This window comes from Gracilinanus agilis, chromosome 4, assembly GCF_016433145.1.
Source record: "Gracilinanus agilis isolate LMUSP501 chromosome 4, AgileGrace, whole genome shotgun sequence".
Classification (NCBI taxonomy): domain Eukaryota; kingdom Metazoa; phylum Chordata; class Mammalia; order Didelphimorphia; family Didelphidae; genus Gracilinanus; species Gracilinanus agilis.
Window position 1 is genome coordinate 358,502,427 of NC_058133.1, and position 17,717 is coordinate 358,520,143.

The 17,717-nt window shown below is 37.9% G+C and overlaps 1 protein-coding gene across 2 annotated transcripts in view; it reads left to right on the top strand.

Moving 5' to 3' along the window:
- The window catches only part of AFG1L (AFG1 like ATPase), a 217,422-nt gene that overhangs the window by 156,599 nt on the left and 43,106 nt on the right, over positions 1–17,717 (top strand). For both annotated transcript variants that reach the window (XM_044676669.1, XM_044676670.1), the window contains exons 8-10: positions 2,596–2,678; positions 15,998–16,068; positions 16,325–16,425. In XM_044676669.1, coding sequence (XP_044532604.1) covers positions 2,596–2,678; positions 15,998–16,068; positions 16,325–16,425 — 255 coding nt within the window. The remainder of the gene's footprint in view (positions 1–2,595; positions 2,679–15,997; positions 16,069–16,324; positions 16,426–17,717) is intronic.

Genomic DNA, 17,717 nt, shown 5'->3' on the forward strand with positions numbered 1-17,717 from the left:
TTCATGGTGCGAAGACTAAACCAAATGGGTAATATCTGAATATTTGTGAATCATAACTCCAAAAAATATAGAAACATGAAGTGAGTTATTGTAGTTGTGACAATTAAGAACTAGCATCTAAGGGCTGTAGTTAAAGTTCCTCTGTGGCTGATTAGGTATTCCTTGGTGGTGATTAGTGAATGTAAGAATGCAATCATTTTGTAGAGTTTAATCACTCTCACGATAGAGAAGTTAGTTACTCAGAAAAAAAGTGGAAGCTTATATAACTTTCATTGGCCTCATTTTTGTTAATAGCAAAAAAGAGAAAAGAAGAAAAGTTTTTGCTAAGAGGGATATAGTGAATAAATTACATAAAAATTAATTTATAGGTTTTTTTAAAAATTAGATTGAAGAAAAATGTGCATTCAATTTTCCTTTAATATATTTCATACACTCTCCAATATTTATCAAGGATGTGTATGATTGAAAAAGGAAGACTGGGCATGTGGTAAGAACAGAGGATAACAGATAGACAGCCCAAGTGCTGCCCTAGTACTTACAAATTGAGGACTTTAGAGGAGAGTCTTTAGTGTGTTGGGGAGAACCTCTGTGGGAGCATACAAACAAGAATTATGTAGGATGAGAGTGTAAATGAGATATAGGCTTCATCGATGGAGAGGATGCCTAGAACAGGAAGATCACAAATCCATTTACATGGTAAAGTAATATATAGCACATACCCCTTGACTTTAAAATGTCAAACTTAAACTTTATATACATGAAACAATCATACTGCGTAGAACAAGAATTGTGACCTAAACCAAAGTGCATCTGTGACCAAGGCATGGGTGGAGTGGGGGAAGGACACTGTTCCCAATACCACAGCATTCCCTGAAGTTTTTGGCTATTGAGGGGAGGGAATAGGCAGAAAGACTAGGGGAAAGATATACATTTCTAATGATGAAGGATTCTTGAAGCAGGCATATCCCAGACTGTGACCTGGAGAAAGGATTTGCATGACAGAGGCTTTAGGATATCTGGGGGAGATGGTGCTAAATGTAAACCTAGGCCCTACTTTGTCCCTCCCTAGAACTCCAGATTTAGAGACAAAAGACCTGATTTTCAATGCAGTTTCTACCATATAACATCTCTGTGATCAAGTAAGATCATGTAGTGAAGGGCTTCCTAGATAGCTAGATAAGCAAAGTATTGATTAAGTGCTTATTGTGTGCCAAGCACTGTGCTAAGTACTCTGGGATCCTTGTCTTCAGAGGCTTCCATTCTGTTCCTTGTCCTTCATCCTGGAAGAGGACCAGAATGGCACTCTGTGACTGAATCTGACTGTGGGAGATCAGACTGGTGTGAGCTCAGAAGGATCTACAAGTTGGGCTCAAAAAAGTCCACATGAACATGTGGGATGGAGGTGATTCTAAATGTGTGCATCTCATGTTCTTTTGAGCTCTTGCAGTTCTGCTTTGCTCATGCAGCTCAGTGCCTTGTCTGATGCAGGCACCCCATGAAGGACAGTCTTGTGCCAGGATCTCCTGGGGCTCACAGTCGATACCAGAGTTCTTAGAGGGTCCTTGTATTGCTTCTTCTGGCCTCCATTTGAGCCCTTGCCTTGTGTTCGTTCTCCCTAATATAGTCTTTTAGGCAAATATGTTTTTGTCATTCAAACACTATGATCAGCCTATCAGATTTGCACTCTGAAGTGGAGTTTGAATGGTTGGCAATTTAGTTCAAGAAAGGACCCTAGTGCCCAGTGTCTTATCTTGCTGGGTCACCTTCAGAACTCATTAGGTATTGCTTATATTCTTTGTCTTCTTTAACCTTTACCTTCTGTCTTTGTTTCAATTCTAAGACTGAAAGGCAGTAAGGACTGGGCAGTGGGAGTTAAGTGACTTGCCCAGGGTCATACAGCTAGGAAATGCCCAAAGCCACATTTGAATCTAGATCCTCTAGACTCCAGGCCTGAAGTTCTCTTACTATGCTACCTAGCTGTCCCTGCTCACATTCAAATGGAGGAAGACAATACCTGTAAAGGAACTTGACCTTAAAACAATGTAAATGCCTGGTATTTTTATTTTCATCATCATCTTAGACAAGTCTCTTAACCTCCCTGGACTTCTACAGATTGGACTGGATGTTCTTTGAGGTTCCTTCCAGGTCTAAAACTATAATTTCTTTGGCCTGTGCCTCCTTTTGTCCCCTCCATGGCTGGAGCAGGAGCATGGAATTGACCTTGCCTTGTGCCATGAAATGCATTTTTCCATGACACAAAGATCACCTGACTTCCAAACTATCCACAAAACCCACTTAATCGATAATGTAGCTGAAATAATGAATACTTGCAACATTTGTTGTTGTTTTTATTGTTTACTTACTAATATTGCAGGCTATTTCTTCTGCTTTGCAAGGCAATATTTAACTTTTCAGTTATATTATGATAGCAGCTGCTACTTCAATTTCATGTGTTTTAATGAAATTCTATCATTTTCTGCGTATACATTTTAGGTTATTTTCTCATGAGAGGCAAATTTATGTATACAAAAAAGAAAGCCATTATTGCCTTTAGCAAGAGTTTATTTTAATCAAGTGATTTTATTTGCTTTGTAGAAATATTGCAACACAATTCAATTGGATTCTGGAACAGACTATCGGAAAAGGGCACTTCCTGCCGCTGGAAAACTCTACTACCTGTAAGTCAGAGCCCCCTCCCATATTTAGCATCTAATAATTTAAGAGAATGTAGAAAGCCATGCAGGACAATTATTAGAAGGCAAAAGATCATTTTTTCCTTACTTTGCCCTGTGAACCTTCTTAAATATCAGTGATAACTTTATTAAACCATTTCTCCCCAACGTTCACATTCAAAATGTATCATTAAATTAAACCTAATTAGTTTTTTGGGGAGGTGTGGTGACAGATGGTTAGAAAGTAATGAGTATCCGCTTATAAGAGATTGTGTTAATAGAAGAATATCCTCATTGTATTAAAGTAATTAATTATTTGCAGAAATATTCTGACAAGTGTTCATTTAGTGTTGTGTGTTCCTATGTTCAGTTTCCAAAAAAACCTGCTTTATTTTGACAGATGATCTGTTTGTATTTACTGTTTTTAATTTATTTCTGCATTTATTCTCCTCCGAGAAGAAAGAACTGGTACAGAATACATTCACAAATACAACTGGTGATATTTTGCCTGATAAAAGCACTATCATTCCTGGTGGGAATAATTTGTAATTACACACAGATTCAGCAAGAAATTAATGACATAAAACCTTCAACAAATGAGCAACACTTCCTAAAAGTATCATTTGTAACAAACTTAAAAACATTATATGAATGCAGGTCAGAATTTTAGTACTTACTATAATGCTCAGCACGCTACAAGTGCTGAAGAAAGACTGCTTTCTCACTGTCTAAGGACAAAGTGACTTAGACAAAAAAGCATTTTTAATTATTGAGTTATTGATGATAGTATCCATATGACAAATTATGGAAAGGTCATTTCTTTTTTTTTTTTAAACCCTTACCTTCCATCTTGGAGTCAATACGGTATATTGGCTCCTTGGTGGAAGAGTGGTAAGGGTAGGCAATGGGGGTCAAGTGACTTGCCCAGGGTCACACAGCTGGGAAGTGTCTGAGGCCAGATTTGAATCTAGGACCTCCTGTTTCTAGACCTGGCTCTCAATCCACTGAGCTACCCAACTGCCCCTTCTATTTAATATTTAACCCTTATAAAAATTAGATTACTTTTTTCAAGCAGATCATTTCCTTCCATTCAATTAATAAACATTTATAAAGCAACTACTGTATGCTAGAAATTGGGTATTATAGTAAAAATGAAACCATTTCTGACCTTAAGGTCCTGAATTCTACCAGGAGGAAAAGAATATAGCTACTACTTTATCTCAAACCCCAACAGAAACAGCATAGGACACTGGACCAGGGTACTTGGAATAGTAGTACCTCAGTCCCTCCCCAAGCCATCAGTTTCTATTCCTAGTCTAGCAAATGCAACCAAAATTTGAGGGAAGGCAACCCCTTTGGAGAAGGGGACATAATCCTTGCCACCAACTGATTATTGGTAAGTTCAAGAGCTGGGGGAATTAGTTGTGCCCCATCCTGGACAACTGGTCTGGTCCTGCTTCCAGCCCAATCCCCGGGGAAGCAAGACCTGAAGAGAGAGCACCTGGCAACTGCTTCTACAGATTCTTCAGCCTCTGCCTCCACAACAGCCTCAACTAGTGAAGACCCAGAAAAGAATGGTCTCACCACCAAAGCCCTTGGCACAATATGGTTGTTCAGCATAAGAAACAGATAGAATTTTATGAATAGAAATGACATTAAAGAACCATTCATGTCTTCTTTGCTGTTATACCCTAAAAATTACTGGACCTTTCCATTTGGCATGCATTTGAAACCTCCTCTATGTATTATCTCTTGCATCAGAATGTGAGCTCCTTGAGAACAGGAACTGTTTGTATCCCCAGAAGTTAGTGCAGGGATTTGCACATACTAATTCCTTAATAAATGTCTTTTCAGTCATTCATAAGGGCACTATTCTCTCCTGGTTCTCCTGCCCCTCTGACCACTCCTCGATATCTTTTACTGGACTTTGATTGAACTCATATCCTGAAACTGTAGATGTCCCACAAGTATATGAGATGAAGCAGGTGCGATTCTAGGCATGGGGACAATGTCCATTAATGTTAGAAATTGGAGTATCTAATCTTAGAAACAGTGAGGAGGCCTCAAAGAATACATGGTGGGGCTGGGCAGTGGGGGGGTGGAGTAAAGGGGGCATCATGTATAAAAAGATTGGAAAGGTAGGAGGGAGCCAAGTTATAGAGGTCATTTAACACCCAACAGAGAATTTTCTATTTATGTTCCTGAAGGTGATAGGGGAGTCACTGGAGTTCATTGATAGGGAAGTACCTTGGTCAGACCTGAGGAAGATGAGTTGGACAGCTGATAGGAAGATGGATTAGAATGGAGATAAAGCAGAGACACCAATCATCAGTCTATTGCAGTAATCCAGGCATGAGGTGATGATGGCCTGCATCCGGTTGGTGGCAACATGTTAAGTGGAGAGAAAGGGGCATCTTTGTGAAAGTCAAATAAATAGGACTTGAATGGGGAGAGAGGATGAGGAGGCAAGGATGACAACTAGTGCTCTTGGCAATAATAAGGAAGAGGGGAAAGTTTTAGGGGCAAGGTAATATAGTTCAGTTTTGGACATGTTGCATTAAGATGTCTATAAGACATCCAATTTGAGATGGCCAATAAATAGTTGGAGAGAGGATAAGTATTGAGACTCAGCAGCTTAGAAATGAGTCAAGTGGGGGGTGGGCAGCTGGGTGGCTCAGTGGAAAGAGACCCAGGCCTAGAGACAGGAGGTCCTGGGTTCAAATCAGACACTTCCTAGCTGTGTGACCCTGGGCAAGTCACTTACCCCGCATTGCCTAGCCCTTACTACTCTTCTACCTTGGAACCAATTTACAGTATTGATTCTAAGATGGAAGATAAGGGGTTTAAAGAAAAGAAATGAGTAGAGCATCAGTTTCACCTAAATCTCTTCATGTTTCTCTATATTCATTATGTTTTATGTTTCTTACAACATAAAAGTATTTGATTATATTCATTTACCATAATTTGTCAGGAAAACAAAATACACAATGACTTTTGATGATGGGAATGGAAAGAACAATCACAAAATAATCAAAACTGAATGTTGCAAAATTGTAAAGAACTACCCAATATGACCTCAAAGAAGTGCTGTAAGACACCTGTGCCTGTTCCTTTTCTTAGGTACAGGTTCATGCATGTGAACATTTCATATAATGTCAGATTTTTTTTCAATCTGTTGCTCTGTTTCGCTGAATTTTTTTCACTTCTCTTTTTTTCATTATTAAACAATTCTTTGTTAGAAGGAATGGCTCTCTGGAAGGGCGAAGAAGAGTGATATGAGAGGAATTCTAGTCTAAAAAAAGACATCAGTAAAATTTATGTTTTAGAAATAGTAAAAGGCAAGTTTGGAAAAAACACAAGTTTTGGGAGAAAGACGAGTTCTATTTTGTGTATGTTCAGTTGAGATTCTTTTGCAATATCTAATTCATAATGTTCAATAGGTACTTGGTGATGTGGGACTCAAGTTTTAAATGCCAGTAAAATAATTTGTATTTTATCCTTGGGGACCCCTTAACTAGAAAAATTACATACTTTTTGGCTCTGAGGGTAATATTTTGTGGTGTAATAGAAAGAACTCTGTTTCTTGGATGAGAAAATCTGGTCTCATATTCCTGACTCTGCCTATCACTCACTTTTGTGACATTGGGCAAGGCATATTCTCCCCACAGGTCCTTAGTTTGCTCATCTATAAATTGAAACTTTTGTACTCAATGTCTCTAAGTCTTTTTTTCAGTTTTAAATTCTGTTACCCAAATCTAGTTTGTTGGAATTAAAGGAAGAGGTCTTGCCAGGTTCTGGAACATTTTATTGAGCCAACACACTCATAAAGCTTTTATCTTCATTTAAGATAGAATTTCTTCAATTCAATCTGTCTTAAAAAAGCACTACAAAACATTATCAAGGAAGTAATTTCTAAGTCTGTTCTTGACTGTTGTACTATCACCACTATTAAAGAGCCCTTGGCATTCATTCATACTAGGACAAAACACACACACACACACACACACACACAATATATATATATATATATATATTTTTTTTTTTTTGAGGGGGGGTTATTTAACGTCGTCATATAAGAGAATGGGGTTATATGATTGTCCCTAAGTGGACCTGCCTTTTCTTGAAGAGCTTGTTGAGAAAAGTATTCTTTACTTGAAAACAAGAAAGATACTTTTTTTAAAACTGCTATTTTTGTCATTTATAAATCTAAAATTTTGTCAACATTTTAGTTTTACTCACTAGTCTGTGTTTCCTATATACCATGAAAAGTAATCACTTTGGAGTTTTTTTTATTATGCTAGTGAAATCAATATGAAAAACAAAACAAAACAAAACAAAACATCTCTGCCCTTATAAGATGAGCACTCCTCAGTATCAATTTTCAGACAGAGGCAAGATTCCCACCTAAAGAGAAATGCCTGAGCTGGAAAAGAATTAGGATTGAGTGACTTCCAACATTCTTTTCAACTCTAATATTTTAGGGTTCTGAATTTTTTTATGTAATATTTCATGAGGAGATTGGGATCTACTCGTGGCCTATAATGTCTTTATATATATATATATTTTTTTTAAATTTTTTTCCTAGCACTTCATGTAAGCTTGCTACAACAAAAGACTATATTCCAATCAGATTTAAAATTGATACAGAAGTTAATGTTTTATAAATTTGTTTTATTTAGTAATTGTAATTAACCAGACAAATTGTTCTACCAGCTAAGGCTGGCCATGTATCACCCATAGAATTGAGAAAGATTCATCTGTCTGTGAGTCCTATTTTCCAAGAAGCAATTAAGCCACAATTTCTACTCCTGGTAGTGCCCCTGTTTTTATTCTTTTACATTTCAGCTTTGTAATTACATACTTTTCAAAACCCAACAACTTTGGTTTCCTGGAAGCTGCCCTGGGGTTCATGGATATAATACCCCCAGATTTTTTTTTTTTAAAACCCTTACCTTCCACCTTGGAGTCAATACTGTGTATTGGCTCCAAGGCAGAAGAGTGGTAAGGGTAAGCAATGGGGGTCAAATGACTTGCCCAGGGTCACACAGCTGGGAAGTGTCTGAGGCCAGATTTGAACCTAGGACCTCCTATCTCTAGGCCTGGCTCTCAATCCACTGAGCTATTCAGCTGCCCCCCCGCCCAGATTGCTTTTTGACTTCATTTATTATTGGAACTACAATACTGTTTGATTGTCTTTGAATTTCTAATAGCTTGAAGCCTATGAAAGGCAATATAGCATGATGTCATAGTATATATTGAGAGTCACCCCCAAAGCCAGGAAGACAAATTTAAGCACCATAACTGACCCATAATGCCTTTGTGTCCCTAGGCAAGTCACTTAATCTCTTTAGTACTCAAAGTACAACTCTCAAAGACCAGAAGGTGCTGACCGACATTGGTAGAGTTTCTATAACTGGGGTCTTATGTACCAAGTTAAGCACTACTCACAATGAGAAATCTGACTGATCCGTGTTCATCTTTTCTCATTCAGTAGATGTGAGTAGAAGAATTAGAAGAATAGAAATGATTGCTCAGGAATTGTTAACATCAGAGGTTGGAAATGCTAACATGTGCCATACATAGCGTATAGGGCAGTTGCCATTGCCATGCTCTACCTACCTTTTTCCAGAAAAAAATGTTTGCTGGCTTCCAGAGTTAGGGGCCAGTGCATATTTTCCATTCCGTTATCAACTCCTTCCTCATACCCCAACCTTGCACGTGTTTGACTTGTTCACTCAACCTGATACCTAGTTCCTATAGTTCCTCATCATCCAACTCCTCAATGACAGGCACACCATCATTCTCAGAGGGAGAAGCACACCCCTGAAAATAGGTTACCAAACTCCAGTGCATGTGGAGTAAAGAACCTTTTTTCTATTCTTTTATTTTTTTGGCCTATAGATTGAATATAATCATACTTAACAAAGAAATAAAGGGATTACTAGCTCATAAATTCAATAAAGGCAAATATATGTATTACTTTTTTGTGTATGATTTAGCACTTAGCATAATGTAGGCACCTACTAAATACTCAGTTATTTTTTCATCAATGGCTTGTCTGGTCACCCTTGGGTTTTGGAGGAATAATGGAAAGAGCTCAGGGTGATTTTTCAGGACTGTATTATGGGAATAGTCAGACCCAAATGAAAACATCAGGACATCTGGATGGATATTTGGCTAGCAATTACAAGTCCATAAACACGTGAATGGAACAGATCAAGTATCCATTGAATAATGTGATTTGATCAAAGCCCAAGATGTTGTTAACAGTGACTGAAAGCTTCAGTTTGAATGACCTTGAACATGCAAAATTGAGGAGTTCCTAATTACCATATGCCAAAGGATATTTTGTGAAATCATTGTATCTGTATCATGAGACAAGTATGTGGATGGTGACTAGAAAAGAACTAAGAAATCTGAAATGAAGCTTTATCTCATTCTAGATATGCCAAGAACTAAAATTTTTATACATTTAGATAGAAGCTTTGGATTATACTATTTTGAATTTCTGAAAATTTTACATAAAGAAAAACTGTTAATGACTTTAAAGTCATGGAAAATTTATAAATCCATGAACATGCTAAAATTAAAAGATATTCATTGGATCTCCAGTTTGAAATATCTGAAAGGCAATTGGAGATTCAAGATTAGAAGTCAATAGAGTTGACCTTGAGAAAGGAAGGGTATAGATTTGAGAATTGTCAGCATAGAGATGATAGTTAACTCCTTGGGAGCTGATGAGATAACCAAACCAAGTAGTATAGTGGGAGAATAGAACAGGACAGTTAAAGGGTGTGATCTGGATAAGGATCCAGCAAAGGAGATCAAGGAGCAGTTGAATAGGTAGGAGGAGAGCCAGGATAGAGCAATATCCCAAAAACCTAGAGAGAAGAGAATATCATCAAGGAAGAAAGGGTGACGAATGGTATTAAAGAATGCAGAATGATCAAGGAGAATGAAGATTGAGAAAAAGCCATTGGAAGAGGAAGAAGAGAGGAAAGTTTTACCAAAGGATAGAGCTGACCCTCATAATAGGCTAATAGGGCAAAGAGAAGTGGTCCAGAGGTAAGGGAAGGACTTCTAGAAACCAACAGGAATAGGAACCTCCAATAGAGATATATTCTTTTAAAAGGCTATATTGCAAGGTTGGTGTCAGATACCTTCAAACTTGGGGAGCAATCTTGGGAATGGTAGATAATGGGATCCCTTTCTTGCCCTGGGCAAGGAATTCTAGGGTTTGACCCTTATAGGCCACTGCTTTGTCATCCATACTTGAAGAGAAAACTAAAAAGCAGCTTTAGGAAAAAAAATGAAAATAACCGCTTGGTGATTGGCACTGATGTCCATCCTTTAATAGAAGTTTGATGATCTTTTAAAATATCCGTTCTCTAGTTGTTTTGCCCTTCATCTCAAAGAAGATCAGTGATATATAGGTAAAGATGTCACAATGATATCTTGACTAGTTTGTTTATAAGGATTTAAGAGAGGCAGAGTTACACAGTCATCAGTTTCACTCTCCCAGAATCACCAAGGTCCAAAAGATAGCTGGTGGTGGCCAGCGATGTAGTGGATGACCTTGGCATCTTCAGGTTCTGACCAGATTCTAAATACTCTCCTCAGTCTACTGCCTGCTTCAGCTGCCATCGTGGTCTTTGAAACAAGTTGTTCTTGTCCTCCCATTCTACCAGGGAAGACTTCATATATTTGAGGTAGACATTCCTCTAACTCACTGAAGGTTTGAGGTCTATTGGTTTCCCTCAGCCTCATTTAGTCCACTCACATACCCAGTGTGTGGTCTTGCCCATGCTATAGCTTCTTGAGCCACAGGTGAGAGTTGTGTGCCAAGTGGGCACCACGGGTGGATGAGCAGCCATTCTCTAATAATCACTGCCAGACAAAATTGAGGCAAAGACAAAACTATGTTAACCAAACCAATCTACAGTTAGACTTAATATGTATTCAGTAAAAATATATTTCTCCATTTTTAGCTTATCAAAACTTTTTTTGGTGTCCATGTGCAATTTAAAAAAAAAATCTAAATTTGCCTTGGTGCAACTAATGAGAAAAGAAATCTCCCCTCCATTCCCTTCCTTTCCTATAACAAGATAAGAAAGAAAACCGGTAGCAGAAGTAGAGATGACAAATCTTGTCCCAATTTGTGATTCCAAAAAGAGCTAATAGAACTGGGGACTTATAAAATAGAAAACCTCAGAGGAAAAAAATGAGGTTAGATGTGAATAGCAGTCACCAGTACAGTTTTCTTATTTTTTTTCTTTTAAAATATTTTCTTGATGTTCTTTTTAAAATATCACTTTCACTTCTTAATGACCCCACACCCCTCACCATCATAGATCCTTTCCATGTAACAAATGACTCTAATGAAGCAAAAGAAGTTAACATTTTGGGCCTATACATTTCCTTACGGGCCCTTGGCATTTTTCTTTACTCTTCATATGTAATCAAATTAACAGTGAATACTTCTGGAATTCAGGTGGTGCACAAAACACATAACCCTCTTGTCTAGAGTCCTACAGATCATTCTGGGTTCACAAGGCTTCTTAATTTTTTTATATCATAGACTACTTATTTTTCTTATTAAGAATTTTATTGGGGTAGCTAGGTGGCTCAGTGGATTGAGAGCCAGGCCCAGAGATGGGAGGTCCTGGGTTCCAATCTGGCCTCAGACTCTTCCTAGCTGTGTTACCCTCAGCAAGTCACTTAACCCCCGTTGTCTAACCCTTACCATTCTTCTGCCTCGGAACCAAAACTGTGTATTGGTTCCAAGAACCTCCCATCTCTGGGTCTAGCTATCAATCCACTTAGCTGCCTAGCTGTCCTCTAAGATTTTTTTAAAAAATAATTTTATTATTGATAATGATATTGACATAATGAAGGTAAGTGGTGCAGTAGATGGGGCACTGGAGCTAGAATCAGAAAGAACAGAGTTCAAATCCTGCCTCAAACCTTTAGTAACTATGTAAAATTGGCCAAGTCATTTATCCTGCTTGCTTCAATTTCCTCACTTGTAAAATGAGAATAAAAGTACCTGTCTCCCAGAGATGTTGTTGTCAGTACTTCTCAGAATAATGTTTTTAATACAAAAGGAAGGATTACAAAGGAAGCCAATTATTTTGAAATACACTTATCAAATTTTTTTAAAAAACATGAAACCTAGGTCAAGAACCTTTGTTTGAAGGCATTTTCAGTGCCACCATTTGGAACCACCTTGTGGAAGAGTTAGCAGGCAACTTTTAGGTGGAAGAAAGACCCTTAGAAATGATCTTTCCTGGGGGCAGCTCGGTGGCTCAGGGGATAGAGAGCCAGGCCTGGGGCCAGAAAGACCTGGGTTCAAATCTGTCCTCAGAGACTCCCTGTCTCTGTGACCCTGCATAAGTCATTTAATGCCAGTTGCCTAGTCTTTACCACTCTTCTGCCTTGGAATTGATATTTGCATCAATTCTAAAACAGAAAGCAAGGGTTTAAATAAAAAGAAAAAAAAAAAAACAATCTTCCATGCCAGATCCTCTCTCCCAGCTCTGTTTAGAACACTGGGGTGCTTCAGTTGTCAGCTTCATTAAAAAACAAGTTTATACTTCACTCCTCCTTAGCCAGTTGCTCAAACACCTTTCATCCTTTAGTTTGGGGTTTAGAGTTAGGAGACCTGAGTTCAAACGCTGCCTCTGACATTTATTAGTTGCTGAATAGAAGCAAACCACTTAGCCTCCCTGCATCTCAGTTTCCTCATCTCTAAGATGGGGATGATAGTATTTATACTATTTACCTCACATGGCTGTCATGAAAAAAAGCACTTTGTAAATGGAAGCTATTAGTATTCATTGCACATAGTGCCCACTAAATAAAGATTGTTGAATTAGAACTTGGCAGTTCTTAAAAGGGCTCTGGAGGCATTCACCTAAAAAATGACTCTAAAGGAACACATTAGAGTTGGTAGTGGCTTTAAAAAATGTAAAATGTTATTTCATCGATTATTTAGTCATCTCAAAATCAAAGTAAAATTCAGTATGTTTTTATTACTTATAGACTTTGATTAAAAATAATAGATTTCCAAATGCATTGAATAATATTCTACAGCTACCTGTAAAAAGAAGCCATAAGTGATTTTGAAAATAAAATATCTCTATAATATTTTTGTAATAAATAAGCCTTACTGATACTTTATGAATAAATGATATTCTGCCATTGAAAAATCATGCTATATCATTTTATAATATCACTTCTGTTCTACATCCATAGACCTTAGAACTATGTTTGTAAAGTTTTGCATATTTGTTAAAATCATAAAATTATCTACTAATAAACACCATTTGCATACAAATTTAATCATTAATATGTTTGGCTTTAAATAAGAAAGCATTAAATTGAAAAATGAATTTCAAAGGATTGAAATGATTTGAAATATGATCTGGAAAGTGGTATAGTAACAACAAATGTTATATGCCAAAGATCTCACTCTCCAGCTAGCAGTGACTTCAAGCATATGATAGCTCTACTCTTTTTCCAACTCTGTTATTGAAACATAATTTAATAGTGACATACCACAGAGATGGATTTTGCCAAAATGGAGTTATTCTTCTCCCTTCTCTTTGGAGTTGGTTGGGCTCCCCCAAGGACTGAACCCCCAAGTCTGCCTGAACTGGAACAGTTCATGAGAACCATTTTCCTTACCCTTCCTGGTGGCATATTTTTAAGCTATTTTAGTATACTATGTGTATGTGTATATGTACATATACATTCATTCAATATACATATATTTGTATATATCCTTTTATATTATCTGGCCAAGATAGACCAATATTTGTGTGTGTGTGTGTGTGTGTGTGTTGGACCTGGAATAAACCTAGAATTGTAGTATGGACTTGAAGATGAAATGTAATACGGAAACATAGGACATACTGAGCTTAGATTTAAAAAAATCAGCTTCACAAGTATAAGTTAGTGCAGGGTAAGCATGGCTAGATATCAGTTCATCCGGAAAAAGAATTCTTTATGGACTACATGCTTAATGTGAGGCAAAAATATACTTTGGCTACCCAATAAGACGAATACAATATTAGGCTGCATTAAGATAGGACCTGGGGATGGTTTTGCTGTCCTTTAATATGGACAGAGGATGGCAAGGGTGTTGTATTCAGTTTTCAGTGCCACCATTTTAGGAAGGAGCTCGATATGCTGAAGAGCATCCAGGCTGGTAGAGGGCTATCCTTCACCATGCCATGTAAGGAAAGATGTGTTGAAGGAAGTAGGGATGGTTAACCTACTGAACAGAACGTTTGTGGTAGGAGGGTGGGAAGAAGGGACTTCATAGGTATCTTCAGATACGTGAAAGTCTATCATGTAGAAGAGAAATTAGGCTTCTTTTACTATATCTCCAAATGGCAGAACTGGGAGTGATGAGTGAAAGTTGCAAAGCAGCAATATAGAGAATAAGGAGAGCTCTCCAGAAATGGAATCAGCTACCAGCAGAGAGAGTGAGGTCTCCCTTGTTAGGAAGTCTGCAGCCGAAGGCTGATTACCAGCTGTTCAGTAAGATATAGTGGGGATTCTTTTAAGGTTCAGGTTAGAATGAGGCATCTGTGGCTTAGTAGTTAAAAGGACTGGGCCCAGAGTCAGAAAGACCTGAATTCAAATCCAGCCTCAGATATTTCCTAGCTGTGTGATCCTAGGAAAGTCACTTAACTTCTGATTGCCTGATAAAAGGATCCACTGGAAAAGGAAATGGCAAACCACTCTAGTATCCTTGTCAAGAAAACCCTAAGGATAGCTATGGTCTGTGGGGTCCTGAAGAGCAGGGCATGACTGAACTACTGAACAACAACAAAGAAATTATAATAGATGACCTAAAAGATCTCTTGACTAAAATTCTGTAATTTTTATTCTGTGAATTCTTGGAAAATGTATATGTCTCAATCCTTACAAACATATGAGAGATTCTCATTCTTAGTCCTTAAACATTTATCCCATGTTATTCAGTTTTCTAAATCTTTCTAGTTGTTCTCATCCCTTTTCATCAGTTGTCAACTTCAATATTAAGTCCACTTAAATATCATTACTGCAAACAAGACTCAAAAATCAAAGTGCATTTTTATTCCAACAAAATTATCCTCCTCATCTTTGAGAATGAGTTTTGAAGGAATTACATAAAGCGGCCAACCCCTTACATATGAAGGAACTTATTTGGAAAGCATTTGCCTGTGCGGAGTTTTAAGACTTGGGGTGAAAGCCTACTACCCAATAATTATTTCAAAGGAGAAATTCAGTTAACTTTACTTTAGGCTGCCTTTTGGGTTGCCTTGATGTGGGCGGGAGAATTCGTTGATGGGAATTATCAGTGGGCATGTAGAATTGAGCTTAATTGCATTTTACACCTAGAGAAGACTGAAATGTGTGTAAAAAGTAAACATATTGTAAGGTCATTCTGTATAAGGCTGCGTATAGGATGGACGTAAACTTGAGTTTTCACTTGTGTGGTCCTTTATGAAAGACACTATTTCTTTTGCAGATTATTTGGCTGTATCGAGTACATGAGTTTACCAGCCCCTTTTGGAAAAGAAAGTGAGAGTGATAGAGGCCACAGCATTATCACATTTATATGTTTGGGATCTGTAAACCATATGGTGGTTTCTAATTAGAATACAAAAGATTCTGTGATGAGACAGATTTTAGACTAGCTCCAAGGACAGCAGATGAACTGAAAGTTAACTTAAATTTTCCAGGAGGAGCTTTTGAGAGCGAATGTGTGGTCTATAATTGTCCTTTTCCTACACCCCTGAAAGAGGTCTGATAAAGTTATTGATGTGCAGATCAGGTTGGTATTTGGAAGCTAGTAATTTAATTCTGGAAATGTTTGATCAGCGCAGTCAGGCAGCTTGACTCGAATTTTTTTTTAAAGCAGCTTCAATATTTAATTTCACATGTACCCTCTCAGTAGAGATTTCAAAGGATACTTCTCTAGCTGCTTGACTGCCTTGTCTGTTTGCTCTTGTTTTGCATGTAACAGAGAGCCCGAAGCCTTTTTTCTCATTGTGTACACATAGTATTAATGGATTTACTCTGCCTGTATCGCCTCATTACTGGAAACAGCCAGAAGCACAGAAGTCTTTCAGTGTATGCAAATAAGGCAGAATCATCTACCTGAGAGTTAATATTCTCTGCTTTTAAGTGTATTCGAAATCTAATGTTTGTATTTAGAGCATAACATCCTGTTCTCCTTTTTTATGGGCAAAAAGCTAAGCGGGCTCAGGCAGCTGTTTGATGTTGGCTTCAAGTGTTATTAATTTCATATTCTATTATTCTTTTCACTGTAGCACAAGTGAAGCTGATGTGGAGGCTGTCATGGATAAGTTGTTTGATGAGCTGGCTCAAAAACAAAATGATTGTACGTAAGTTAATTTCTCTTGAAAGAGAATACATTTAGAACACAATGCCCAATCTCCACTGACCAATTAATAAGTTCCATTGCTGTATATGGGTTGATGCCACACTCAAGTGGCAGTCATTGTATCAGCATTTTGTCTAATTTATGTGTTGAATCATGTGCTATTATTCATCAAGCTATGCATTTCCTATCTGTAAGAGATGAATTTTATAGTAATTATCCAGACAAGATTGAGTCTTTGTTCATGTTCCCATAGTAACTAGACCAAGGATTCTGAAAGTGCAAGGCAGAGAGCTGAGGCTGAATAAAGCTTGTGGAACCATTGCCGACTGCACATTTGAAGAGCTGTGTGACAAAGTGAGTACCCAGTCAAATCTAGACTCATTGGCCTTTTCACATTTTAAAAATACTCAGAATTTTCCTTTCAACCTGTATCACCTTTAAATTTACTGTGAGCAAACTCCAAATTAGTTTTTAAAGCCCCTACAGAGCAGCGGGTCCTCTGCTCTGGACCCAGATTGCTACAAAAATTCACACTTGGGTGCTTCAAAGAATACTTTGAAATGCAGAAGTGCATGTGAGATAGTCCTCAGGAACAAAAAACAAAACAAAACAAAACAAAATCCCTTTTGCTTTTCATATTATTCTTCAAAAGTCAGATCAAAACAGTGTTTTACTAAAAAATTTGAGGTAAGATTAGGGTTTGAGCTCCCCAATAAGGAAGAGTTGGCACTGACTGTCCAGGACAAGAGGACCATGCAAGCATCCTCATTCTATATTCTCATTGTCTTTCTGTCTTTGCCTACATGAGCTGACTTCTTTAGATTCGAGAGCCTAAGAAAGCCAGTATCACTCTTTGTGTCACATTTTTACCTGGTTAATAATAATAATAACAACAACAACAACAGCTAACATTCATCTAGCTCTTCCTATGTGCTAGGCATGTACTAAGCACTTTACAATTGTTATGCCATTTGATCCTCACAACAACCCTGGGAGGTGGGTGCTATTATTATTATCATCCCCATTTTACAGATGAAGAAACTGAGGCAGGCTGAGATTAAGGGACTTGTCCCGGATCACACAGTGAATCATTGTTTGAGGCTGGATTTTAACCCCGATCTTCCTGACTCCAAGTTCACCAGGCTCTCTGCGGCATCACCTACCTGCAGTAGTTAACCAAAGCCTCCAGTGTAATTTCCTTGTAGGCGAGGGCTGTCTTCTCTTTTGTAAACTACTCCATCTACTCAGTAGAGGTTCCGTGACCATATTTGTCTAAAGTTGAGAATTACATATTGCTTAGCCTTAAATAGATTTGAACCAACAGTATCAGAGGCTCAGAAGTTACCTTAACTGTTGGATAAACCAGGAAGGAACTGTTCTTCCATAAAAAAGGGAGAGAAAGCCTTAATTCACACCTGTTAACCAATTTATAAAGCATTTCATTAACTTCCCCAGATTTAATTCCTTTTACTTTATGTAATCGGAGTGACTTTTGAGCCAGGCTGCATCAGCCAGACTCCACAGTGGTCGTTACAGAACCAGGGAGTCAGGTTAACAGAAACAATTTGCTACCTGAACTTGAAGACCCAAAGCCTCCACCTTCCCATGTGGTAATTGCAGAATGCAGTAAAGTATCAGGCCCTCAA